We start from the raw sequence: 26680 nt of genomic DNA, 5'->3' as shown, positions 1-26680 counted from the left end.
CTGTTCATTTTGGTCAGTGTTACAGATTGTTATGCTGGGCGGGTCTGATGCAAATTTCCTTTTTCTAGCCAAGCCATTGGTATAGCTAAAGGACTGTCTTATCTATTTTATGCTCATTACAGGGTATATCTGATGTGCTCAGTTGCCAGAATGATAGTGTCATCAGGTAGACCCACCTGGACACCTTCCCGTGGCAGGTTTCAGCATGACCTATGTGCCTGCCTCAGTTTTCCTTTGGAATTCACCTATAAAAAAGGAATATTGTCTTAGTGGTGAATTCAAACCGGTTTATTAATGTAAAGTGCCATAGTCCACAGATCCCTCGTTGTAAAAACCAGTTTCTCTGAAATGCCCCAAGTAAAACAAGATTACAACACAGCAGCTCTTTCAGAGGTTGCCATTCCCAGGTCATCAACCCAAGAGTCATTAACCATTCTGTCACAGTTCCTTTAGCTTCTTTTCCAGGGTCCCACTCTCCAGGCCTCCTACCTGAGAGTTCCAAGACACACTTCTCTCCCATGATTCTTCTCTGATAGCCCCAAATCAGGTCTCCTGTGGCATAACTCCACCACAGTGCCCCACTCAACCAGGTCTCCCTGCCTCTGACTCCTACCCCTGCTCCTAGGATCCAAACTACAGTAACAACCCTCTTGTTTTGTTTCAGGCTCAACTTCTGTTAACCAGGCTAGGTCTTCTCCCTTCTCCCTAAAGGTCTCTGCATGAGTTTTCCTGGAATTCAGCACGTGTTCTCCAACTCTGGTCATTCCTCACAATCAATTTTTTGCTCTTCCCAATGGCTATCTGTATCAGCTCTCCTCTGCTGCCGCTTCTCCCTGGATCTCTCCTTTCCTCCTCAGGCAGCTCTCACCTGCCCTTCTCACCTACTTAGACAAGTTAGACATCTTCAATTCATTAGGGCCTGATGAAATACATCCTAGAATACTCAAGGAGCTGACTTAGGAGATATCTGAATCATTAGCGATTATCTTCAAAAACTTATGGAAGACAGGAGAGATTCCAGAGGACCGGAAGAGGGCAAATATAGAGCCAAACTATAAAAAGGGGAATAAGGACAACCCAGGGAATTGCAGACCAGTCAGCTTAACTTCTGTACCCGGAAAAGTAATGTAACAAATAGTCAAGTAATCAATTTGCAAACATCTAGAAGATAATAAGGTGATAAGTAACAGTCAGCATGGATTTGTCAAGAATAAATGATGTCAAACCAACCTAATCGCTTTCTTTGACAAGGTAACAAGTCTTGTGGATGGAGGGGAAGTGGTAGATGTGGTATATCTTGGCTTTAGTAAAGTTTTTGACACTGTCTTGCATGATCTTCTCATAAACAAACTAGGGAAATACAACCTGGATGGAGCTACTATAAGGTGGGTGCATAGCTGATTGGAAAACCATTCCCCAAGAGTAGTTATCAGTGGTCCATAGTCAAGCTGGAAGGGCATATCACAGTCAAGCTGAAAGGGATGATACCACGCTCGGAGGGGTTGCAAGTGCTTTGGAGATTAGGATTAAACTGGACAAACTGGAGAAATAGTCTGAAGTAAATAGGATGAAATTCAATAAGGACAAATGCAAAGTACTCCACTTAGGAAGGAGTACTGCAGAAAGGGAACTGGGGGTTATCATGGATCATAAGCTAAATATGAGTCAACAGTGTAACATTGTTGCAAAAAAAGCAAACGTAATTCTGGGATGTATTAGCAGGAGTGTTGTAAGCAAGACGCAATAAGTAATTCTTCCGCATTACTCTGCTCTGATAAGGGCTCAGCTGGAATATTGTGTTCAGTTCTGGGTGCCACATTTCAGGAAAAATGTGGACAAATTGGAGAAAATCCAGAGAAGAGCAACAAAAATAATGAAAGATCTAGAAAACATGATCTGTGAGGAAAAATTGAAAAAACTGGTTTTGTTTAGAGAAGAGAAAACTGAGGGGGGACATAATAGCTTTCAAGTACATAAAATGTTGTTACAAGGAGGAGGGAGAAAAAATTGTTCTCTTTAATCTCTGAGGATAGGACAAGAAGAAATGGGCTGAAATTGCAGCAAGGGCAGTTCAGGTTGGACATTAGGAAAACATCTTAGCTGTCAGGGTGGCTAAGCCCTGGAACAAATTGCCTAGGGAGGTTGTGGAATCTCCATCATTGGAGATTTTTAAGAGCAGGTTGGACAAACACCTGTCAGGAATGGTCTAGTATCTATTTATTACTTAATCCAGCTTTGAGTGCAGAGGACTGAAGTAGATGACCCTTCAAGGTCCCTTCCAGTCCTACACTTCTATGATTCTTCGATTCTCTCTCTCTCTGGCAGCTCTGACTCATCAGGCCTCTGTCCCCTCAAGGGCCTTGGCCTGTTCATTCCCTCTGGGGCACCTGGCATTGGTCACTGTCAGAAGACAGGATACTGGGCTAGATGGACCTTTGGTCTGACCCAGTATGGCCATTCTTATGTCCTTAAGGGCCCACCCAGATGCCTTCTTTTAAGCCCAACTGGAGTGAGCTGATGAGTTACAGTGCATTGGCTTCTTCTCTCTTAAAGGGACAGTGTTACCCTATGACACATGGGTGTACCAAAACAAATAGACTAGAGATGTTCTGAGGAGGAAGAATTTGGATCTGGATTTGACTTTTTCTAGGGGCTCAGCCTTTGGGGTTTAGGCTGAATCAAAGCTAAAGTTTAGGTTCAGATTTGGTGGCGCTTGGAATCTTACAACCAATTTCTCTCTTAAATTTTCACCATCACAGGCTCAAATCTCATGTTAGATTTCAGCATCATCCAAACCTGGAACAGGAAAATAGATCCTTCCCAGAGTTGCAGTACATCAGTAAGGGCAGGCTTGGAGCTGGGGAATCAAATCCAACCACCTTCCTCCTCATCCCAGCCACCTGGAAGTTCTAAGGGAATCGGAGTCAGTGTTCCAGTTTTGGCTCTTTTTAAAATAGACCTGATTGGAAATAGATGTCAAAATCATGCACTATATGCACATATATAGAATGTTGTTGAGTCAGTCAGGTCCTGTGTGAGCTGCTGCAAACCACTAGTTTACAAACACAATGGTAAGTTATGTAAACCAGCTTTTTAATGCAGTAAAATATTTGACTGTATCAGAATGTGAAAGAGCAAATGTTTTAAAGGCACAGATTTGTTTGTGTATGTGTCAGTCCCACCACTTTCCTACAGCCTGAAGTGAAACCTGTGTCGAGTTGTTTGTGGCAATGGATGCTTTGTGAGCTTGGGTCTAAACAGGATTAGAAGAATGCCTCCAGTCTCCCTCATTATGGCAAAGCACTGACATTGTTAATGTCTTGTGTGTTATATGTTGGCGTTCTGTGTGGCTTTTCATATGTTGGATGTTGCCTTTCCATACTTCAGTCTGTGTTCTCTGCAGGGTAATGCTCTTCCTCCTGACCTAGACCTGGTGTACTCTGTCTGTGGGAGTCTATATTCCAAATTTAATACATTGTATTGTAAGCAGTCAGATGACTTGGCTTTGTCTGATCCCTAAAGAAAAGGTACATCCAGGCAGGAAAAGGAAACAAGTGATTTATCTTCTCCAGACAAGAGTAGGTAAATAGTTACAAGCTCACATTTAACGGTTTGAAAATTGGTTTAAATTGGTGCTATTCGGATTGTGGCTCTTTGGGGTGGCACTTCTGAAGCCTTCTGGTTGAAAGGAGCTTCTTACACTTTGCCTAGTCTCAGGCAGAAAAAAATAGACCATGAGGGAAGTGCCCTACTTCCTGAGACACCTGCAGGATTATGGACAGGATTGAGACAATCAACCAGAGGCCAATTTGCCCTCTTACCAATGGTTGATTTATGCCTTAGAGCATGAGAGTTCATATCCTTAATAAATGTTTCTTAGCTAAAATAGCTATGAAAGTTCTTATCATGTCTCTTTGAATCCTACTAATCGCTTGGCCTCAATAGTGTCTTGTGGCAATGAGTTCTTCAGATTGCTTATTCACTGTTTTAAAAAAAAATTCTTTGACTGTTAAAAGCTGATTCACAATTACATAAACACCTGCCAGGATACAAGACATTGTAGATCTAGCTTGTAATCTCTTCAGACAGGGACTGTTTCGGTATATTTTATAGCTCCTGGCATGCTGTCAGCGTTTGACAAAGAATAAATTATCACTGTTTGCCCTGGAGTAGGTAATGCATATCTGGTTTGCATACATGTGCACAATTGTGCCCAGGAAAAATACACTGGCAATATGAGCTTATGGACTTTTGAGCGAACAGATAATGAGATTGCATAGAATGCAAGTCAGTGCCAAATTCAGCCCTATACAACACAGCTCTTCACAAAGTACCAGTGGCTCTCTTTAAATCAAGAGCATAATTCCTTTTGTCTTAAATATTCACAGCGTAACCGCAAACCTGGTGACATTTACTCAGGTCCCAGTCCGTCTCACATAGAAAACAGTCGGGGCCTTTCCAATGATTTGCTGGCATTTACAGACCTGAGCCCCTTTGTGGGTTGCAAATGAACTGTATAAAACTTGTGGCTTTTTTCCCAAAACTGGCAGGAACTTGGCAGACTTGAACTCTGTTTCCCTTTGAGTCTCTTGGCTGTCTTTGAAATCAAAACTTGAAGCAGGTACAAATCCCAGGCCGATTGTAACCAAAGAAAACGTTTCCTTGACCCACCTTTTGTGAAGCATTATAGTCCTAATAGTTTGGAAGTGGGCAATCGGAATCGACCACTTGCAGCAGAACCAAGAAAAGACACTGATGGTTTGTAGTCACTTTGTGAAACATGGAAACTAAAGTTAATCTGTATCCAGAGTTTGAAGAGAAAATCTGTTCAGATAAGAAATTGCAAACAACATAAATTCAGCATTCCAGAATGTATCCCTACCTCCTTTATCACCCTCACATATCTAAATCCATGAGTTCATCTGAACAAAAGGAGGAGGTTTAGTAACATATCCTGTCTTTTCCTTGATAAAATGCATCTTGTCACATTAGTGGTCCGAATTCAAAGACGTGCAAGAGGCCTTATGATAATGGTATCTCTGAGCCACAATGCAGTCTGCTATCCTAAATCTAATTTATGGCTTTACTGGAAACATCTGGATTAGACTTCATTTTGTTTAGGGTGTAAGTCTCTGTTCTAGCATTTTAACCCTCTTCCTCAAAGGATATATCTAGTTATATCCTGGTTCAGCAATGCTTGTATTGGGGCTTCTGGCTGGGACAACTTGTGCTGTTCTGAGGGCTGAAAGATCAATGATCTTCTGAGGATGTTAGCTAGTGCTAATCTTAGTTTGTGCTAATCTTTTCTGCCATACACAGTCTAAAATCTGGTAATGTAGGTTTTGTTACAGTAAATGATTTGCGGATCAGATAAGGGTACCGCTAGGCACATTCTTCCTCCGATTCTTTCTCTCCATTCCTTCTTGCAGTATATCATAAGGGGAATTGTGGAATATAATCCCAGGAAAGGCAACCCTCCTAAAAATGATTTAGCATAGGAAGCTGAGTAACATGGGAGGCAGCAATCAGAATCAGACTCCATGGCTGTTTACAGTTTTCCTGCCTTATCAACTGGATGCCTTGCTGGCACAGCTTGTTAAAACTGAAGTAGGTCATTAAAGACAATCAGAACTTCCATCATATTTGTTTTCAACAGTTCAAAAATCCTCAAGCAGCTTCTTATCTAAACTTGCCTTTTAAGCTTAATATTCAGTTTGTTATTAAGGTGATGCAGAAGAGGTGTAATGTTTGCATTTTAAATTGTATAGATTGCTTAGATCAAAAGGTAAAGCAAGAACAATTAGAGCTAAAGGAAGCCTAGAATATATTTCTTGGCAGCATAGTCTAGAGAGTTAGGCATGGAACTGGGGCCAGGAACTCCTGAGTTCCAATATTCAGTCTCGTTGGGCAACCTTGGGCAAGTCATTAATCTCTCTGTACCTATCTTTCGCAGGTGTAAAATGGGAGAAATATGTGGGGCTTGGAAAAATTGTTCCACACCTACTGGCTGCAGGATTAAATCTACTTGTCAGGGTGGAAAAATACACTGGCCGTTATGCACCCCTGCAATTTGAAGGATAGCATGTATATTTATGGAAATAAAGGGTAAAGATCAAACTAAAAAATTTACCAGAAGAAACTAAAATCCCATTTCTTTTTCAAGGAGTCCATTTACAATGGTAGTCTCCTTATAATTTATTATTTTGAGCTTTTCATGTACATCTGCTGATTTTATTAGGAGGTGATGTTAGGTTTGGATGGGCAGAGTAATATTTTCTTTTGAGGGGATTTAGGCTTGTGTTTTGGGAGATGAGAGCATGTTGAAAACTGGGCTAATAATGGCAAGCTGGCTTCAACGTTAACTATGGAGTGGCTACCACTACTCCATAATGAGAGCTTGTTTCTACAGAAAGTGATGGAAGTTGACAGGAAGTTGAAGCTCTTATTTGCCACGTGTGGGTGAGTGGATTTTTTTCTAAGCCCTGCTAACTTAACCACCTTAGAGGGCTAGTGTGGTGATTCTATGCCTAAAGAACACATTCTGAAGTAGTATAACACTATTATAACAAAGAAGCTAGGATGTATGTGTACTATGTCCTTCTATGGATAGAATCAGAACAGCTTATCAGAGACTGCAGTGGCTCTGTATGGCTAATACAGCTAAGGAAGGTTCTTCTTTGCTCGAATGGTAGAGTCCAGCGTTTCTGAAACAGGAGGATCCTTGTTCTGTCCCCACTACCACCACAATACTCTGAGTGGCCATGGTGTATAGCATAATGACAGCAAAGAAGTTTCTAGAAGATTTTAATTTAAAGTATTTCTTGGTTTCTGTCCAAAGGTTACAAGCTGACATCTTGCATCAGCTAATAAATGTAAATTGTACACAGACACTCTATGACCTGACTAGAGCTGTGAGACATGCAGCAAATTTCATTCATAATGGGGTCATTGTAAGCCTTTTGTCCACTGTTATTCCCAGACTCTTTACACTCCTTGATATTTGCTTCTTAAAAAAACCCAAAACTCAAAGTAATTCAAGCAAAATGACTGATTTTTTTTCATCCGGGTGAAACCAAGAGAATTATACCTGTTCCCAGCTAAATCCATAAATCTTGCCAGGGTAGTTCAAATGTGATCAGTTTGTGAGTGTTGCTGGAAAGTCTTGGCAAACCTGGCCTGACTTTCAGGTTAGTAACAAAATCCAAAACCAGTTCTGCTTGGATTTGGTTTTCTTAGAAATGACTATAGAAGGGTGGTTCTTTGCTGCTCTTAGATTTATCTAGTGTTGCATCTGACTAGACTGCAGAGCCACCAAATACATGTTAGATGTACCCCTTTCTCTTCAATAGGGCTTTCTCCTAGTTTCCCCTCTGTGTTTTAGGACTATATTTTCTAACCAAGTAGCCATCCTCCTATCCTAGGCAGATATAATATTAATGGTTTCCCCCTCATTAAAAAGAGTCAGTGGAGATGAAAGAACCTGCCATACTGGATAAACTTGTGATTTGAAACTTAAATGTATATTGAGTAGGCTCAGCCTGTTGACTTGGCAGTAGCAAGCTGGACCTTAGTTCCTACATAGGAGATTATGGTGCGAGTCCGAGAGGCTTCCTTCTTGATTCCATAGGTATTGGGGTGGGGATCATTAATTTGACCTTTCACCTGTAGAGCTGAGAAGAGGATGTTAAGAGTGCCTAGAATGGGCCTATAACTAAGGCTCCATGTTTGTCACGGAAGTCACAGATTCCGTGACTTCTGCAGCAGCCTGGTGCGGCTGGCCCAGGAGCTGCCTGGGCAGCCCCCAGGCCAGGCGCACTGGCTGCTGCTGGGGCAGTCTCAGGGCCTCCCTGCCCCCCAGCAGCAGGAGTTTGGGGGGAAGCTCAGGGCTGGGGATTGGCGTGTGGGGTGGTGCTTACATGGGGGGAGGCTCCCTGGATGGGCAACAGGAACTCCGCACCCTCAGCTCCTAGATCCACGTGATGCCTCTGCCCACAGGCACCTCCCCACCCCCCCCGCAGCTCCCATTGGCTGCGGTTCCCAGCCAATGGGAGCTGCAGAACCAGGTCTTGGGGTGGTGTCGCAGCTTCCCAGGAGCTAGATAGGGTGCCTGCAACAGCCCCTAACCCCCCCCAGCCCCCGGAGCACAGGTGGCACCCCCCGTCCCCAGCACCCGAGGCACCACCTATGGCACCCCCCCAGTACCCGAGCTGCCGTCCCCAGCACCTGTGGTGCCACCAGGGCCACCGCCCCCCCAAGTTTTAGACAGGGGTATATAGTAAAAATCATGGACAGGTCACAGGCCGTGAATATTTGTTTACTGTCCGTGACCTGTCCATGCCTTTTACTAAAAATACCCATTACTAAAACATAGACTTACCTATAATTAGCAGGAAATGTTACTGTTTGAAGCCTGACACATGCTGCATGACTGTGAAAGAAGCAGATCTTTCTCCTCCCTGACCCCCTTTTGAGGGGGATAGAGAGGGAAAGTGCAGTGTTAATCTATGTGCATTGTGAGGAGTGCTCTTTTACTCTTCTGTTCTGCTCAGCCACACAAGACAAACTCCAGTCAAATCCATGGACTATGCAAGAGCCCCATGTTGAGTTTCTCTATGCGGACAGATTCCTCTTTAGAGATTTCTAAAGGTTGAGTTTGGGATTAAGAACAACTTCACACAGGTACACCAGCCATGGACAATCAGTCAAGTGTGTTGCTTTTTTGTTTTTTTAAATCAAAATTTTAGTAACCTTTTCCAACATGGTTGGGTGGTTAGAGTACAGAATTATATGTCAGGAAAACAGCTTCTTATAATCTAAGATCTGATGTTGATCCTTGGGCAAGTCACTTAGCAGCTTTGTACTTCAGTTTCCACATCTGTAAGTAGCTTATTCACTGCCCATGCCTACTTCTGTGTATCTTGGGTACTTCTGGCGCCCATTACTAAAGTGTCTGAGCACCTCACAGTCACTTTTTCAGTAACCCTGAAGAGTAGGAAGGTTCCCATTTGGGGAACTGAGGCACAGAGAGACAAAGTGAGTTATCCAGTGTCACATAGGAACTCTGTAGTGGAGCAGGGAATTGAACCCAGGTCAGCTCCCTAAACACTCAACTGTCCTTCCTCTCACAGAGGTGCTGTGAGTCATAGTCCATTAATGTGTGTATAAGGCTTTAAGATACTCAGCTGGAAGGTGCTATTTAAATGCTAAGTACTGCTATTATTAAAGCAGTTTATGGGGCTTAGGTTAGGTGAGCTCTAAGGCTTGAAGTCAGGACCTTGGCTGCAAATCTGAGCTTGTGCGTGGAAGACTTGTATCATGCTGTTATCTGCTTGTATTGACTTATCCTAGCCCTACACACATTACAAGGCTGTAAGTGGGGCTCTTGGCAGTGGAAGCCACTGTAGGATCCTGAACCATGGGCCTCTAAATGTTTCAACGAGGTTCCTGACTTCCACATGCACCTGAGATTTGCAACTATAGATTTGATCTGTTGTGAACTGTCTGAGAGCATATGGACAGGAGATGAGTGAAGCAAACATTCTGGATACTCTCAACAGCTGTGCAAAATTGACCTGGAACATCCAGTGTATAATCTAATCTATCAATAGTGTCCTCCAGGGTTTCTATATCATGTTCGTCATTGTACCTTCTGGACAACACTGAGAAATTGTTTCCTTATTTGCAGAAATTAGTTAGCAGAGTGTGTTGTTGTACTCTATATATTAGAGATGGACTTGGACCACACCCCAGAGCCAGGTAATAACCTAGATTTTGAGGAAGTCTGGCCCCATATCTGATTTTTGTGGCTCATGCATGTTTCTGTAAGAAATTCAACTGCAAGCAGCCTCCTGCATCCAAATGTCCTATTTGTGTTTGTAGAGCATATGAAGCCTTCAGATATAAGGTGCAAATTAAGTGCAAAGGATTATTGGTGAAAATGAAAAGTCTGAAGAATGGGAGAACACACCAGTCACCCTAAGAAATGCTGGCTTTGTGTGTTACAAGAATCCTTCAGTCCCTATATAAGGACTGAGAAATTATTAGAGGTTTGGGCCTGAAGTTTGGCTGATCATAGAGTTAGCTGTCAGTGGTGAAATTGAGACCAGATCCAGGTTGTAATTCCAAAGATTTCCACAGATTGAGATGTTTGGATTGAGCTCTGGAAATTATACAGACCTGTGAAGGGAATTCTATAATGTGTCAATAGGGGTGTCCCGTCATTTAGTACACTGAAAACCTTTCAATAGAAGCCTCTTTTTTTTTCTATATATTGTTTATGAACTAGAACCATAACACATGCTTGTGATCGAGTTTGAATCCCACTACAATCCTATAGGAAAGCATGTTGGAATCTTAAAGAAAAGCCCGCCTTGTATTCTGTTTGCCAGCTGGGTTTCCCTCTGGCTTCAATTTGCTACTATAAAATAACTCTTAGGTACAGATACCACATAGAACCTGCCCAGTGCACTTCACATTCACTTGCTCATTTTTCTTCTAAAATAACAGCTGCGAAGAAACTGGATTTACTGCTTCCTAATCTGATGTTTCAGATTAAACATTCAAGGATGTTCTGAATCTTCAGAGGCTGCTGCATTCTTTTAAAATATATTTCAGCCTTTTTGTAAGACGTGTACTTTTAACGTGCAATTTTTTTTCAAAATTGTTATTTTTTTCAATTGTTAAAATACTTATTTTATGCAGAATGGTTGTATATAGCAATTAAATAATATATATATATATATGCATATCTCCCTGTATGTGTGCTCATTTTGTATGTCTTTCCCTTCCTCTGAACCCCGTGTAGTTACTCTAGCAATAAATAATTAAAGCCTCAATCCTGTAGAGTCTTATGCCCATGCTTAAATTACAAGCTGTCAGTAGTCCCAATGAAGTCACCAGGGCTACTCACTTCATGGAAAGTTAAACGTTGCATAAATCTTTGTAGGAGTGAAGGTTAAGAGTGTCCTAAAAAAGTAGCATTGTTAACAAATTGGGGGAGGTTGCAGGCAGTGGCTGATAGTGGTTGAAACTGAAAATACTTATGAAAAATACATGTCCTCAATAGTTGTTTAGTGTTGAGAGGGACAAATGGAAGGATCTGTCCACAGGAAATGACTTTCTTTGCCTTAGTATCTGTTATAAAGCCTGTGTCCTTAGTAACTCATCAAACCAGTGCTTTAAGTAAATTGTCCATTAAAGTCTCTCATGAGTCGCAACCTGTATTCTAATAAACCTGTCTCAAAACTGAATGTAGATTAGTTTGCATCATCTTGGTTCCTGCTGGTGCACATTGTCAGAGAAATTCCTCATGCAGCCATGTGGTGGCAGAACAGAGAGTTGTTCATGTATCTAGCTTGGGGGGGGCAAACTTTTTGGCCTGAGGGCCACATTGGGGTTGCAAAACTGGATGGAGGGCCGGGTAGGGAAGGCTGTGCCCCCCCAAACAGCCTGGCCCCCACCCCCTATCCACCCGCTCCCACTTCCCACTCCAACTACCCCCCTCAGAATTCCCGACCCATCCAACCCCCCCTGCTCCTTGTCCCCTGACCACCCCCTATCCAACCCCCCTGCTCCCAGTCCCCTGACTGCCCCGACCCCATCCACACCGCTGCCCCTGGGACCCCACACCTATCCAATCCCCCCTGTTCCCCGTCCCCTGATTGCCCCCTGCTCCCAGTCCCCTGACTGCCCCGACCCCATCCACACCCCTGCCTCTGGGACCCCACACCTATCCAATCCCCCCTGTTCCCCGTCCCCTGACTGCCCCGACCCCATCCACACCCCCGCCCCGGGACCCCACACCTATCCAATCCCCCCTGTTCCCCATCCCCTGACTGTCCCCTGTTCCCAGTCCCCTGACTGCCCCCGGGGTCCCCCACCTCTTATACAACCCCCTGGCCCACTTACCATGCTGAGCAGAACATTCAGAGCAGCATGTCTGGCTGCCGCGCCGGCCGGAGCCAGACACGCTGCCACTCTGCTCGGCAGGAGCGTGCAGCTCCGCCACCCAGAGCGCTGCCCGCGCGGCGATGTGGCTCTGCAGGGGAGTGGGGGACAGCAGGGGAGGGGCTGTGGGCTAGCCTCCCCGGCCGGGAGCTCAGGGGCTGGGCAGGATGGTCCTGTGGGCCAGATGTGGCCCGTGGGCCGTAGTTTGCCCACCTCTGATCTAGATAAAAGCTTGTGTTACAATATTAATTCAAATGGGATAAAGATGCAAGTTTTATTGAATAGAGGGTTAGATTTCCAGTGCTGCCACTGACCTGTTGTGTGAAGATGGGGAACACACTTCACGTCTCTGTGCCTTCCTTCCCAAGCCCATACAATGAGGATAATGATGCTTATCTACTTTTGTAGAATGCTATAAGATCTGTGGGTGAACAGCTCTACCTAAGAGTTAAATGTTGTTAGTTTATGAAAGGTTTCAGAGTAGCAGCCGTGTTAGTCTGTATCCGCAAAAAGAATAACAGGACTACTTGTGGCACCTTAGAGACTAACAAATTTATTTTGCCTCCTAGAGCTTGGTTGTCTTTATTTAGAGACATTTCTGTAGCAGTCAGCCCTGGATTTGGAACACGTAACAAAAAATAATGAAATTAAGTCTCACAACATGCCTGGGAAGTAGGTAAATAGACTTATCCCCATTTTATAGATGCTCACAGAGTTGAAGTGACTTGCCAAAGGTTACCTAGGAAGTATGTCACAGAGCCAGGAATCAAACATACATCTGATTAGCAGAGGGATGCTGCATGGAACAGGTGTGCTAAGAAGGGATTTGGGAGAGGAAAGGATGGATGTTTAGCTTTCCAGAGGAGGAAGGGAGCAATTTTTCACTCTCAAAAGGTTCCTAATTACTGCCACCTATGGTGCCTGGTATTTGACTCAATACTTCTGTGCTGCTTCATAGATATCTTCTTTGAACTGGCAGCGTTTCAGTGGGTGATGGCATTTAGTAGAACATTGTTGCTTTTTAATTACACTTGGAGGCTGCAGTGGTATTCTCTTAACATGAGAAACCAAAGCAGTTTATAGCGTCATTCTGCTCTCTCTCCTATACACAAGCAGAGTTCTCACTGATGTGAAGGGCCATGGGACGCTTGTTGACTGTAGAATCCAAGGTGACAATTCACTGGATTCTAGGAAAGGACTTAATTCTGGGAAGACATGGTCCTTTTAGAAAAACATTTGGGACCCATCTTGTAATCTGCATTGAGTTTCTGTGCACTTATTTGTGTGAGGGGGACACAAACTGTATTTGCACATTTGTTTGGGCAGATAGGCAAGTACAGTTTGTGGGACCACATCCAGGGTTTTGCACACATAGTGTTGCCCAAAAATTAAGCTTACAAAATCTTTGTATCAAAGGCTTGGGCATTCAAATTTGGCATCTCATTTTGTTTCCCCCTGGAGTGAATGACAGTGCTATAGAACTTCACTGGGAAAAGGATCGGACCCTTGGAGGTCAGGTTGAAGACATCTTGGAAATCTGATCCTCCAGAGTCTGGATTGTTGGATAGGGCTTTTTCTTCCTGACTTTGCCTAATTTGGGTTCCTAAATTATACCTGTAAAATATTTACACTTACTCGCACAGATGGGTATTTTTTGTGTGCAAACAGCTCGTCATGGGCGAAATTGCCACTTTACAATCTGCTCTTTGCAGGCAGCCATGTATAGTTGTGCTGCTGTAAAAAGTAAATCTAACTCAGACTTCCAATCGGCCTTCCAGGCTCCCCATTGCTCCAGGGCGGAAGGAAACAGTACTGGACCCCTACCCAAAACAGCACGCATCTCCCAATGGGCTGGCACAGGTACTCTTCCAGGGTATTGGAGGCATGAACCCAGGCTCTATCCTGTTACTACTTCCTCCACCCACCTCCTCATAAGGAGAAGGTAGTAACTGTATGGATCCAACTTCCCCTTGTGCTGCTACTAGTAGCCTGAGTAAGGGAGTCACTTATGCCCTCCTTACGCCTTTGGAGATTGCATAGGACTAGACCATCACAAGCCATATGGGTGTAAGTACTTGCTTGTGCAGTGTAGTGGGTTTTGTGTGTACACTTGCAGAATTGTGTGTGCAGAGGAAAAGTTGTCGGTGCATCTTAGCCTTCAGGATAAAGCTAGGATCTGAAAGAAAAAGGTGTGCTAAAATTGGTTTTGTTGGGTAAGGGATCCATACAGCCTGCATAGCCAGCCCTTGCAAATGGAAAGGCACTCTAAAATACTGAATTATTAAGCATAGTGGGCCAAATTCAACTCTAGTGGCACTCCACTGAATTCAGTGAAGGTAGAGAATGAATTTAGAGGATGTATTTTGAAAGACAGATTCACTTTTTACAAAATACCTTCAGGGTTTGTTTGTTTTTTAACGTGGTTTTATTTTATTTTTTTTTAAATGAGAAGTAGCTTATTGTGAATTTATGGCCATCTTTGTACCTTTCACTCAGTGTATGGTACTTACACGTCCCTTCTGCCCCTCCCCCCCCCATCTGAGCACCTTACCGTCTTTAATGTAGTTATCCTTGTTACACCCCTGTGTGGTAGGGAAGTATCATCCCCATTTTACAGTTGGGGGACTGAGGCACAGAAAGAGGCTTACCTAAGGTGACACACAGGCAGTCATTCGTAAAGCAGGGAATTGAACTAGGTCACAGGCAAATGTTCTAACCACTGGACTAATCCTCTCACTCCACTCCTTAAGGGACTCGATAAAAATTCTATGCAGATTTCAGCAGTGGTGGTTCAAAGGTTTCTGAGGGCACCCAGGTTAAAATAACAGAATGGCTGGACCCAGTAAAATGTGGTGCCTAAAGTGTGGAGTTGCAACATCAGTGAGTGAAGTCAGTTTGCAGGCTCTGATTCCCCCTCTCTTTCATATGCACACCCTCCCTCTCTCATTTCACTTCTGACTCAGAGGACGGATTTGGGAAAAGAAAATTAGTGTAATTAAATGGCTATGTAGGAAGCTGTTGGTAAGTATTTACTTATATAAAATATGTAGAAGAGAGAGAGAAATATGGCTGGATTTCTTAGCATTTGCTTTTCTCGGTTTATTTTTCTAAGCAGACTATTGAGTGACAGAGATTTGTTCCCGGCAGAAAATGCTTGAAACACATTCGTCCGCCTTGGTATTAAAGTGATTACAGTGCACACTGTGAGAATTTGTAAGGATTTGTATGCTTTTTAGAAAGGATTAAGAATAAAAAAATCTAGACTAGAAATGCTGTCTAGCTGTATCATTGCACTACACACCAAAGTTTCTATGCTGGTTTATTTTTGTATTCTATAGTATATATTGCCCTTTTTGTTTCAGCAGGTTTTGTTTTAAAGACTAATCTAGCTGTGAAAGCCAGGTGAATTGAAATGGTCACAGTCCATCTAGAACCCCTGGAATCCTATTTAGTAGCAAGCTTACTATACTTTTAAGAAAGAGATACTGGGGATAATCTGCCATTCTAGAACGTTGCTTAAATAAAAGGATAAATAAAATCATATCATCAGAGCATTCAAGGATCTCGATTGCATTTGTTCAGACTTGTTCTGCCTGCCATATTCTAATATTGGGCAAGTTGATTTGGTCTCTGATTGTGTTTGTGTAAACGCATCATGGAAATGCTATTTTCAGAGCAATTCCAAGAATACCTTCAGTGTGAAATTATTTTGGGGGGAACTTCATCATTTATTTGCTAGGCAAAAAGATTTCATAATTGGCCACTAGAAAAGGCTTTAAAATGCAGAGCTTACTAAAGTCCAACCACTAAATGTGAGCGATTAGTGGCTTATGTTGCTATAAAATTGCTTGTACTAATTTATAAGTTCATAGTTTTGGGGGAACACAGTCTTAGCCCCTTTAAACACGGCATTTAGAAAAACTTCAATCCACTTTTTATTTTTATACCAGATGTGTGCTAAAGCAGAAAAATAGCTTTTACTTTATTCAGTGGTTCACACTAAAACCATGGTATTTAGCATTAACCTGTTGATTGTATTTGGCAGTGCACCAAGATACACTAAATCTGCAACCGTGAGGGTAAGAATGATTCTTGTGTGTTTTTGTTCTGTTTTTATTAATATCTTAAAAACCCTCCTGGGGCCTGATCTAAAGGCCATTGAAATCAGTGGTAAGATACCCTTATGGATTCTGATCAGTTCCCTTCAGAGCCTTTCATCTGAGGATCATCTATGTGCAGATTGGTTTTCATTCATTTCACCTTATGTTTTGCACACAGCAGTATGTTATGTCCATGTGGAAACAATTGCTTCTGAAGCATTTTGTTCACATAAAGTAGTCCCAGGGGCCACTCAAAATATTTGAATACTATAAAATACATGAGTAATCATGGGAGGGGAATGGGGGAGAGGCTATTGCTGGTGATTAGGCCACTCACCTGGAATGTAGGAGACCCAAGTTCCAGTCCTGCTCCAATGAATATTTATTTACATAAAGTGGAACAGTTTCAAGAGGAGATATTGAGAGAGATTCAACCCAGAATATTATATAGCCTGGTGATTAGGGCATTTGTATGGGAAGGGGGAGACCCAAGTTGAAATCCTTGCTCCAGAGGGAGGATTTGAAACTGGATCTCCCATATCTCAGGGTGTAAGGGTGCAACCACCACATGAGTTGCATGTCCCCCAAAATGATTTTTTCAACTTTCTATTAGCAGAGAATTCCCCCAAAAATTCATTTTCAGTTTGACCTGAACCATTTCCCCTCCCCCCATTTTATCAGAACTACTAGTAAACCAAAAAATCAGTTATTCACCAGCTCTACTTTGGATATATATTGGTGTATGTTAGAGAGGAATTGGATCCATTTTTTTAAACATTGTTTATTTCTGATATAATTTTTGATTATGCAATCTTTCTGCCCATTGTGAGATTGATATTTAGGGTCATATTTTGCCCTTGTGTATAGCTGTGTAGGCAAATAGACTGTAATATCTTCAGGACTGGAGCTTTGTTCATACTGTCCGTTTAACAACTAGCACCCTGTTGCTTTAAAAATAGCCTTGTGTGTGTTATTGGCCTACGCTGATGCTCAATAGGCTTTCCAGCTGATTAGTGGCCTAATTGGTTGATCAACTTCGCTAATTACTTGTGTTTCACTGTTGGGTAAAGGTGGATTTTAGGCTGGATCTTTCAGAAGCACTCCCGGGAGCTGGAAATCAAAGGGAGATGGGTGTATGTTGAGAAGGGAAGATCATCTGGAGAAAAGAGAGATTCAAAAAAGAAGACTAGGAAAGAGGATGATGGGAAGGAAAGAGTGGATGAACAACACAAAACAGGATTTGGGCCAATTAAGAAAATGAAATGTGGAATAACAAATACAAAAGTAGCATCTAACTGAATATTGTATGCTGATGCCAACAAAGCACTCTAGTTATGGACGGTACAAGATGGTAGTGTTTTTCTTAACAATAGTCAAATATTTTCTTTACACTTTGTAGAAAAATTGTAGAACACAGTAATTCCAACAGTTCTGTTAACCAATATAGACCAGATTCTCCATTCATTTATAGCTGAGTAAATCTGGTGAAATTCCATTGTAATCCTGGATGTTGCCCTGGAATTCCACAGGTGGGACAGAGTAGAATTTGGACCTGTATGTATTTCATTAATGTGAAGCAAATTTAAAAAAAAAAATAATCTTTCGCTATTCAGACAAGGTGTATGACTTTAAAATTATGCTAGTGATGACTGCTGTCTCTTTTCTTTTCTTTTTTTCTGTAGACCATCTTGTCTTGCACTTATGGCCTGACAGAACTCAGCACCTTGCAAGATTGGGCCCTTAGGTTACAATAAAAAGTCTGCTTTTGCAAACCTGCTCAGCAGAACTGTCATTTTAGACAGGACAGAGCAGTGGAGAATACAACATTATGAATACCGTGATGAGTGAATGGACTAGACATCGTGGGCCAAATTCATGCATGTGTAACTCCACTTTCTTCAGTAGAGTTACACTAGGGATGAATTTGGCCTATTAGTTTTTTCTGCCCCCAACTCCTTTGTTGTAGAAGACATTCATTTTAATTAGGGTTACCATATGTCTGGTTTTTCCCGGACATGTCCGGCTTTTCGGCACTCAAACCCCCATCCGGGGGGAATTGCCAAAAGCCGAATATGTCGGGGAAAATGCCGGCCAGGCACTTCCCCTCCCGCGGCGGCTCTGCTCCTCCCCTGACTCTTCAGCTCTGTTTAAGAGCCGAGCTGCCCGAGCGCTATGGGCTTCAGGCAGCCCCCTTGCCTCCGGACCCCAGCCGCCGGCCGGGCACTTCCCCTCCCGGGCTCCGGCGGCGCACGGTCCGGAGGCATGGGGGCTGCCCGAAGCCGGTAGCACTGGGGCAGCTTGGCTCTTAAACAGAGCCGAAGAGTCAGTGGGGGAGCAGAGCCTCCGGCCGTGGCAGCTCTGCTCCTCCCCGACTCTTCAGCTCTGTTTAAGAGCCGAGCGCTACGGGCTTTGGGCAGCCCCCATACCTCCGGACCCTGCGCCGCCGGAGCCCAGGAGGGGAAGTGCCCGGCTGAGGGCGCAGGGTCCGGAGGCAAGGGGGCTGCCCGAAGCCCAAGCACTACCGGCTTCACGGTTTGCCGGGCAGCCTCCAGACCCTGCGCCCCCGGCTGGGCGCTTCCCCTCCTGGGCTCCAGCTGCGCTGGGGAAGCACCGACCGGGGGCGCAGCGTCTGGGGGCTGCCCGGCAAACTGTGAAGCCGGTAGCGCTCGGGCAGCCCTTTCCGTGTGGCTGGGAGTGGGAGGGAGGAGGGGGCGGGGAAGGGGCGGAGTTGGGGCGGGGCTGGGGTGGGAAATGGGCGGGGCCAGGACCCCATGGAGGGTCCTCTTTTTTTATTTGTTAAGTATGGTAACCCTAATTTTAATATTAGATCTTAATCTTTTGTCCAAAGTATAAGTATAATCTGTTTTCTTGGACAAGCCTTTGAGTTTTTTCTTTGCAGCACTGCAGACTCAAGTTTAGTTGCTTACTCACAACTTGGAAAATCATCCTGTTTCATGTAAAAGCTAAACTCCCACTCATTAGATACCAGTTGTGGCTCATCTTATTAGCGTGGAATAATAATGGTCAAAACCTGCAAGATATATAACGAGATCGGACACCTTCACATTTCCTACTTGATCTATTAAGGATCCCCCCCATCCCTAAGACCTGTTAAGAAGCTCTACATCTCTGCATTGCTTTTGGAATGTTCCTTCATGGATTTGGAACCAGTTATATTGCTAGGGACTGGATACAGGCAAATTTCCCCTTGTAAAATTGGTGCAGTAGTTTCATTCATAAAGTGGGTACTTAATCATGTGTTTTAAAGAATTGCTTATATTGAACGTATAGATCCATATTTTGCTCTCATTTGAATTAGTGCATATTCTGAACAAGTGTATTGCAATCACAGGATTTACTCCAGGATTTATTCTGGTATAAATGAGGGCTAAAGTTGTAGTGTAATCACTTATACCATGATTAAAGCGGAAATATCTTTCTATTCCTCTTTATGTAAGTCTGACATATTGCAGCGTGAGAAGTCGCATGGTTTTCTTTTATAGTATCTTCACATATGTATATACAAACATAAGAACAGCCACATCAGAACTTATCAATCATCTGTGCTGTCTGGTATCTTATAATTGCCAAAAATCAAGGGAGATTTTAATTTAACTCCCTTCATCTAACATATGCAGGCACTGAACCTAACTGGTAGCTTGAGGGACACTTCTTCCTAACTACAACTGCTGAGTTCTGAAGTGTTGTAGCTTGTAAGCATGAGGACTTACGGCCTTTTCAATTTTTATCCTAGATAGTGTGATTGCATGTGCTGCCTCCTTCCTATCTCTCTCAAGACTCATTTCTTCAATCTATTCTTCCAGCACTAGCCACTGACCCTTGCTTTCATATTTCACTTTATAATCCTTTCAATTTAGCTTGCATTCCAACAAATAATTCTGAATAGACTATACAAACATAGGCAGAGTTTAACTTCTGTATTGGGGGGAGTAGAAGTCTTAGTAGGTATAGCTCTGACTTTTGAATTTATCGATGATCAGTGGTACAATGTACTTGAAATCACAAAGGTGGCTTATGTTTATTATAGAATCACTTTGTTTTTTGTTTTAATTTAATTATTTGACATGTTTACCAGATACACCTCTACCTCGATATAACGCTGTCTTCGGGAGCCAAAAAATCTTACCACGTTATAGGTGAAACCGCGTTATATTGAACATGCTTTGATCCACCGGAGTGCGCAGCCCCGCCCCCCTGGAGCACTGCTTTATCGCGTTATATCTGAATTTGTGTTATATTGGGTCACGTTATATCGAGGTAGCGGTGTACCACTAAACAGAACTGAGCACTTTCAAGTAACTGAGTCACTGCTCCCTAGTTTTAGAGCTATAGAAGCATTGTCTTAATATAGAAATAGACCGGTCTCTACACATTCGCTTGGTAGTCTGACAAATAATATCCACTGCTGTAGAAACAGTGTGAGCAGCTGGGCCAGACACCTAATGGCCCAAGTATGTTGTGGGCTTGTGAAGGCTCGCAAATGTTTAGGCTACTATTGAAGTATTTAAATGAATGTTTGTTTTGATAAGGTATTATATATAATAATAAGGGTAGGACTTTCAACAGTACTGAGCCTTAGAGCTGGGTGGGAAACAATTTTCCTATCCCAAATCAGCCTTCTCTTCTTCCCTCCCCCCCCTCCCTCCCCTCCCAAAAAAAGGAAACCAAAAATCTGAAGGGGAAAAAAAAATTCAGATTGGGCCAATTGAAATGCTTCGTTTTGATCTTTTCAAAAATCTTTGTTTAGATTTTAACACTTTTTTCATTTTTTTTCTTACTTTTTTTTTTTACTATAACTTTCATTTAGAGACAAAAATCATTTTTGAAGCAAAAAAACCTTTTCATTTGGAAAATGTCGAAACAGGATAGTTCAGCAGTTTTGAGACAAGCTTGTGAGTTTACACAGAGCTCTTCTTTAGGTCTGGGAAAAGTACCTTCCCCAGACCTGAAGAAGACAAGCTCTGTGTAGCTCAAAAGCTTGTCTGTCACCAATTGAAGTTGATCCAGTAAAAGATATTCCCTCACCCACCTTGCCTCAGTGAAAAGATTGTCCTGTGCGCATACCTAGCGGGCCTTTCCCATGAGGCAAAAGATAGCATCAGCAACAAGCCTGTGGTCTGGGATGCGGTAAAGCTGGGCTCAATTCCCAGCTCTACCCCAAGCTTCCTGGGTGAGCTTGGATGTGTCAATCAACCTCCCTCAATTCCACATCTCTGAGGTGGGTGTAATAATATGTACTTTATCTATCTTGTTTGTTTAGACTGTTAGTCCTTTGGAGCAAGGACTTTGATTTGGTGAGGCTTTGTACAGTGCCCCACAGACTAGTGCTCCAGTCTCAGTGAGCATCTAAACGCTACTGTAATACAAATATAAATAATAATGGGACACTGAATGAAATCTGAGGTGCTTCTCACACACACATACCAGGAAAGACCAGGAGTAAGTTGAACTACGATGTTCAACTCTGACTTAAAAGTGATTGCTCCTTTTGTGACCCATGATTGTTGATTGTGTATTGTATAAAAACATCATGCTGTGTGGTGTGGTGTGCTATGTGAGACAGGAAGCACGTAACAGAAAATTCAGTGTTCGATCACTGCCTTTTACATGCAACTCTTACTGGAATGTCACTTTTGATACCATTTTTTTTCTTTCTTCCCAAACTCCAGCTATGCTTCAGCCGGTTACGTGGATGCTTCGCTTATACATTTGTCTTTCTTTCATTGCATGTTGGTTCCTCCCAAACTTCAGAGCCCAGGTGATGCAGTATTTACTGCAAGAAGAAACATAATGTTCACAGAGGTGATCAAACTGCTACTGAAAAAACCCTCCTCACTTCGGTTTGCTACATGTATATAAATTTAGATTAAACTCTACCCAGAATTCACAAGAGGAGAAAACCAGTGAAACAACACCCTTGGCGGGGAGGCACTTGCACCCAGGGTGAGGGTGGCCTATTATTAATACCTCCTTTCCCTAATGAGAGAGGCAGTGATTTTGGGGGAAGGGTCTTCTTCATGTGGCCACGGTGGTCATTGTACTTCCCCAATGGTCACATGCCTGGGGAAGTTTCATGCGCCTTTGGAGCACCCGCCCCAAAGGAATTTGCCTGGCTGCACCCCAAGTGGCACTTGGAGATGTGGGGGAGCAGGAGCACCCAACTGGAGAAGGGAGCCCCTTGAGTCCGAGCTGTCCTCTCCTCCCACCATGCACTGAGGGGACTGGGCTGCGGCTGGCAGATCCAGCGCGCATCACTGGTGGGTGGGTGGGGGTGTGTGTGTGTGTGTGTGAGAGAGAGAGACTCTGGCAGGCTCTGGAGCCCTGCGATTTAAAAACTCCCACGGATGCCTTCTTCCATCCTCTTTTCTCTGCAAACTGTGTCCCCTTCCCCGGCGAAATGACCACAGCGGCTGCAGCCCCAGTGTAGAAAGGGCGCTCCGTGACCAGCATGAGCTTCCTGCTGCCCGCGCCCGGCCCGGAATACAGTTTGGGGGCAATGCTCCTGCATGCCTCCCCCATCTCTGCCTATGTATAAAAACTCTGGAATTAACAGTGCAGGTATCAATCATACACATCTCTTAGTCTGTTTTTGACAACTTTAGTTCTCTAGGGCAGGGGCCTTGTCCCTTTGTAGAGCACCTTACATGCCAGCTGTGCTCTGTAAAATATAGTTCTCTAGAATGGGATTTTCAGAAACTTCAATAATTTAGGAGCATAAAACTATTGAAAGACAGTGACAGTTGTGTTCCAACTCACTTAAGTGCTTTTGAAAATACCATTCTTAATCCTTTTATTTAGAAGGAGGTTGGGGATTTTGAGGAAATGGTAAAGTGGATAGTGGAGGGATACTATGGGTGGCATTGTTCTGCTTCATTCTTAGCAGAGGTCCCAAACAAATGTGAAGTCCCCTTGAGTTCTGGGAGAATCTACTTCAAGGGCCAGTTAACTTTTTGTGAACATGAATGGGGTGTGTGGGGGGGGGGGGGGGGGGAGGGGAGTGCCTATTCTTTTTGTTTTGTTTTTGTTTTGTTAAAAATAATCCATAGTGCTTGTTTATTCCTTGCCCTGTCTAATCAACAGTCCTCTAATATCAACTCCTAACTATAATATAGCATGAATTTAATGATTCACTTTGTATTGATAATTTGAGATAATTTTCTCCAAGTTATTTCTTGTCAATTCCTGGGACAGATGGTTGACCAACACATAGGTACTGGTCAATGACCCAGCTTCCCCATTAATCATTATAGGGAGCAAATCTGTCAAGCTTGTTTAAGGATTTTGCATTTGCAGCATACACTTACTTAACAAAAATTTCTAGAAGCTTCTTCCAGCAAATAGTTGTAAAGTTTTGGAATCCTGATTGTCCCTAGCATCATCCCTCTCCCCCTACACCAGTAGTTCTCAAACTTTTGTACTAGTGACCCCTTTCACATAGCAAGCCTCTGAGTGCGACACCCCCCCCCCTTATACATTAAAAACACATTTTTATATATTTAACACCATTATAAATGCGGGTGGCAAAGAGGGGTTTGTGGTGGAGGCTGACAGCTTGTGACCCCCCCGTATAATAACCTTGTGACCCCCCCCCGAGGGGTCCCAACCCCCAGTTTGAGAACCCCTGCCGCCGCGCCCCCTCCCCACACACACATTCCACTGGTTTCAGAGCATAACCCAATGAATGCCGATCCCGCCTTGCTTTGCAATGCTAGGAAGCTGTCTCATCTGGGGGTGAGGGTGGACAAGGAGTAGGAGCTTAATGGATATGTTTGGGTAGCAGGGTGAAAACGACTATGGCTACAGACCCCCCCCCCCCCCCCATCTGTATTTGTATTAGAGCCAGGTTTAAATTCCGTTCTTGCTAATGGTAATGGGTGTCAACACATTTTCCCTAAAGAGTGTACACTGGGTTGCAAATAGTCTTGGCAAATTGTACTCTAGATTCTTCCTCTTTTCCACCCCCATCTTAAATCATGCTATCGCAAAACTGTTTATAGTACAGTTAATTCCTGTCTGTACTGGACAGGAAAACCATATTAAGTGGAGACAGGCATCGTCCAAATCTCTCTTCTGTCTGGATGATTTTTACCTATTATCATTGCAAGTAACTCTTAAGGTGGGGTAGCTGAAAGAGTCTAGAGAGAAATATATATTCTTTTTTTTCCCCAGCTAGCTTAGTTAGTGCATTGAACAGCATTTTGTATAGTGTCCATGTCACCGTCTCCCCTATATAGTTTAGTCAGTTTTCCTTGTATTATGTATCTGTCAGAGAGCATCAGGGGACTGAAAAAGTTAAATAAAAGAGGAAAACGTGATTCTAAAACCACAAAAATTGGCAGGGGTAGACGCAGAACCTGCAATGACGCTTCTGTTTTAAATTAACCAGCTTTCATGCTGATGCCCCTGTAACACTTGGCCACTTAGACATGCTATTGAACATGGTGCTTGTGCTGCACCTTCCCATGGGGAGCTTTTGTAGCCCCCGTAATGTGTTGGGGGAGCGTGCAACCTGAGAGGGGGCAGACTGCTCCCCATAGCATGCCTGACATGGGAGAAATAGAGCTGTAGCTTTGGCCTTTCCCCACTTCCTCTAGGATTGTGGGCAATCCCTGAGTTGTTTGTTTTTTTCCATAGCATGGGTCTTTTGAGATGGCATGCCCTCTGCATCTGAACAATGCAGCTCTAAATTTGCACAGTTCCTGCCTATTTAAGTTAAACCTTTACTGCCTAGTTATGTATTTATATCTGTTATAACTGATATCAGAAATGGAGGTAGCATGGGTTAATGGATCAGGCACTGAACTGGGACTTATAAGACCTGAGTTCTATTCATGACTCTGCCACTGATCTGCAGTGTGACCTTAGTCATTTCCCCCCCTCCAGTTCTTTGTCCACCTTGTCTATTTATATCATAAGTGTTTTGGGGCAGGGACTATGTTTTCCTGTGGGTGCGTATAGTGTTCAACATAATGGGGCCCTGATATTTGTTGGAACATCTAGGTGCTGCTGTAATACATCGGCAGTGTGATGTACATAGACATTCCACAGTGAGCTGTCTCTGATGGGACAATTATCCATAATGGGACTTTTAAAAATGCCATTTCAATTGCAATCTGGTATAGTTACCTCTCTAGCTTTGATCTCCTTGCTTTTCCTCATGCATGTAGAAAGCCTTTACTTTTCCTTTTGGAAATTAGGGGTTTGGAATGTTTGCAAAATAAGTATCCCTGGTGTATCTGCAGTGTGTTTCTTTGGAGGGAGATTTGCAGATATTTCTTAAGATCTTGAAAGCGTGGTATGAAAAATCAGACTTTCAGTATTCACCTCTGTAACTTAAATCCATTGGAAATAGAACTCTTTATGTCACATGTATTTGTTTAACATTGGCTCTGCTTTTACAGCCTGTTGATTGTCCGTGTATTCTACGCCAGGAAAACCAAAGAGTCATATTGTTAAAAACAACTTTAAGTGCACTATTACAGTTAAAGCACAGCTGAGAAGGGCGTGCTTGTGGTTAAGGTACTGGATTGGGACTTGGGAGATTTGCATGAAGTTCAAAGCTCTCACTGATTTACTGTGTGATCTTAGGCAACTCGCTTAAACTCTTAGGGCCTCAGTTCCCCATCTGTAAGATGGGAATAATACTTGTCACTTAAGACTGAAGGCTCTTTGGGGCAGGGATTGTCTCTTACTATGTGTACATGTGGCACAACCAAGCCGTGATCTTAGTGGCCCCTAGTTGCTACTGTTGTATAAATAATAGTAACAAGTCAACATTTTACTTCTTGTTTCTCTTTCTCTTTGAAAGCTTTAACCATGGGGGATGTGAAACTGGTGTCATCGACTCGTATTTCCAAAACCTCTGTGACGCTGGAGCACTCATCTCTCAGCCCCTCTGTCCCAACAGAAGCACCAGCATTCATTCTTCCTCCTAGGAATATCCGGGTGCTGCTGGGAGGCACGGCCAGATTTGAGGGGAAGGTAAGAAATACATAGTAGGGCAGTAGAGGGGCTTTTCATTTCACTGCTCTCACCTGTCATTTCACTGAAGGTTTCTGTTGGGTTGAAAAACATAAGAATCTGGTTAAATATCTTGTTGACCCTCATTCTGACATGAAGTCACCGCTTGCCAAGTGATAGCTGGTATCAGAGACCTTACCATGTCAGTGGAGGATAAAACATTGTTGCGATCTTACTATGTACTAAGTGTAAACTTTGGGCAGTCCCATTTTCCAGGAGTCTTAGCCCAGCATGGGCTAAGACTCCTGCCTCCGTAATTGTCATCTCTGCCTCCATAATTGTCTCTAATTAGAGCCCAAGGCAGAAAACATGCTCTCCCATTGCTGGCACAGTTCCTTCTCTCCCAAAACTACTTCTGCACAAAACCCTACTTTTAACTCAAAACTAACACAGCAAGTCTTCCCAAGAGTCAAAAGCTGCTCATATTCTCTAAGAAAAAGAACTTGAAAACCTACGTGTAACATTGCCACCTGCCATAACTATGTATTAATATGAAAGCAAAGCAATATTTTCAAATAAAGCACAATTAATATATAATTTGTTTATCCCAAAAGAACAGAGATCTGGAGAGCTAAAAGGGGGGGGGAAAGCCT

At 43.2% G+C, this 26680-nt stretch overlaps 1 protein-coding gene and 1 long non-coding RNA gene across 10 annotated transcripts in view; one reads left to right on the top strand and one right to left on the bottom strand.

Annotated features, from left to right (window-relative positions):
• MYLK (myosin light chain kinase) overlaps window positions 1-26680 on the top strand; it is a 303266-nt gene that overhangs the window by 67863 nt on the left and 208723 nt on the right. For 2 of the 7 annotated variants that reach the window (XM_008167811.4, XM_042843094.2), the window contains one exon: window positions 25876-26048. The exons of 1 other annotated variant lie outside the window; for it this stretch is intronic. In XM_008167811.4, the coding sequence (XP_008166033.2) occupies window positions 25884-26048 (165 nt within the window). In that variant the 5' untranslated portion in view covers window positions 25876-25883. Of the gene's footprint in view, window positions 1-14809; window positions 14968-15058; window positions 15160-21818; window positions 21870-25875; window positions 26049-26680 lie in introns of those variants that run through there. 4 more of the 7 variants (XM_065561511.1, XM_065561513.1, XM_065561510.1 and 1 more) reach the window with 4 other exon arrangements.
• The window catches only part of LOC112059466 (uncharacterized), a 35083-nt gene continuing 33914 nt past the window's right edge, over window positions 25512-26680 (bottom strand). For all 3 annotated transcript variants that reach the window (XR_006172788.2, XR_010591520.1, XR_010591519.1), the window contains one exon: window positions 25512-26122. This is a non-coding gene — a long non-coding RNA (uncharacterized LOC112059466). The remainder of the gene's footprint in view (window positions 26123-26680) is intronic.

This window comes from Chrysemys picta, chromosome 11, assembly GCF_011386835.1.
Source record: "Chrysemys picta bellii isolate R12L10 chromosome 11, ASM1138683v2, whole genome shotgun sequence".
Classification (NCBI taxonomy): domain Eukaryota; kingdom Metazoa; phylum Chordata; order Testudines; family Emydidae; genus Chrysemys; species Chrysemys picta.
This window is presented reverse-complemented; position numbering and strand designations above follow the sequence as displayed.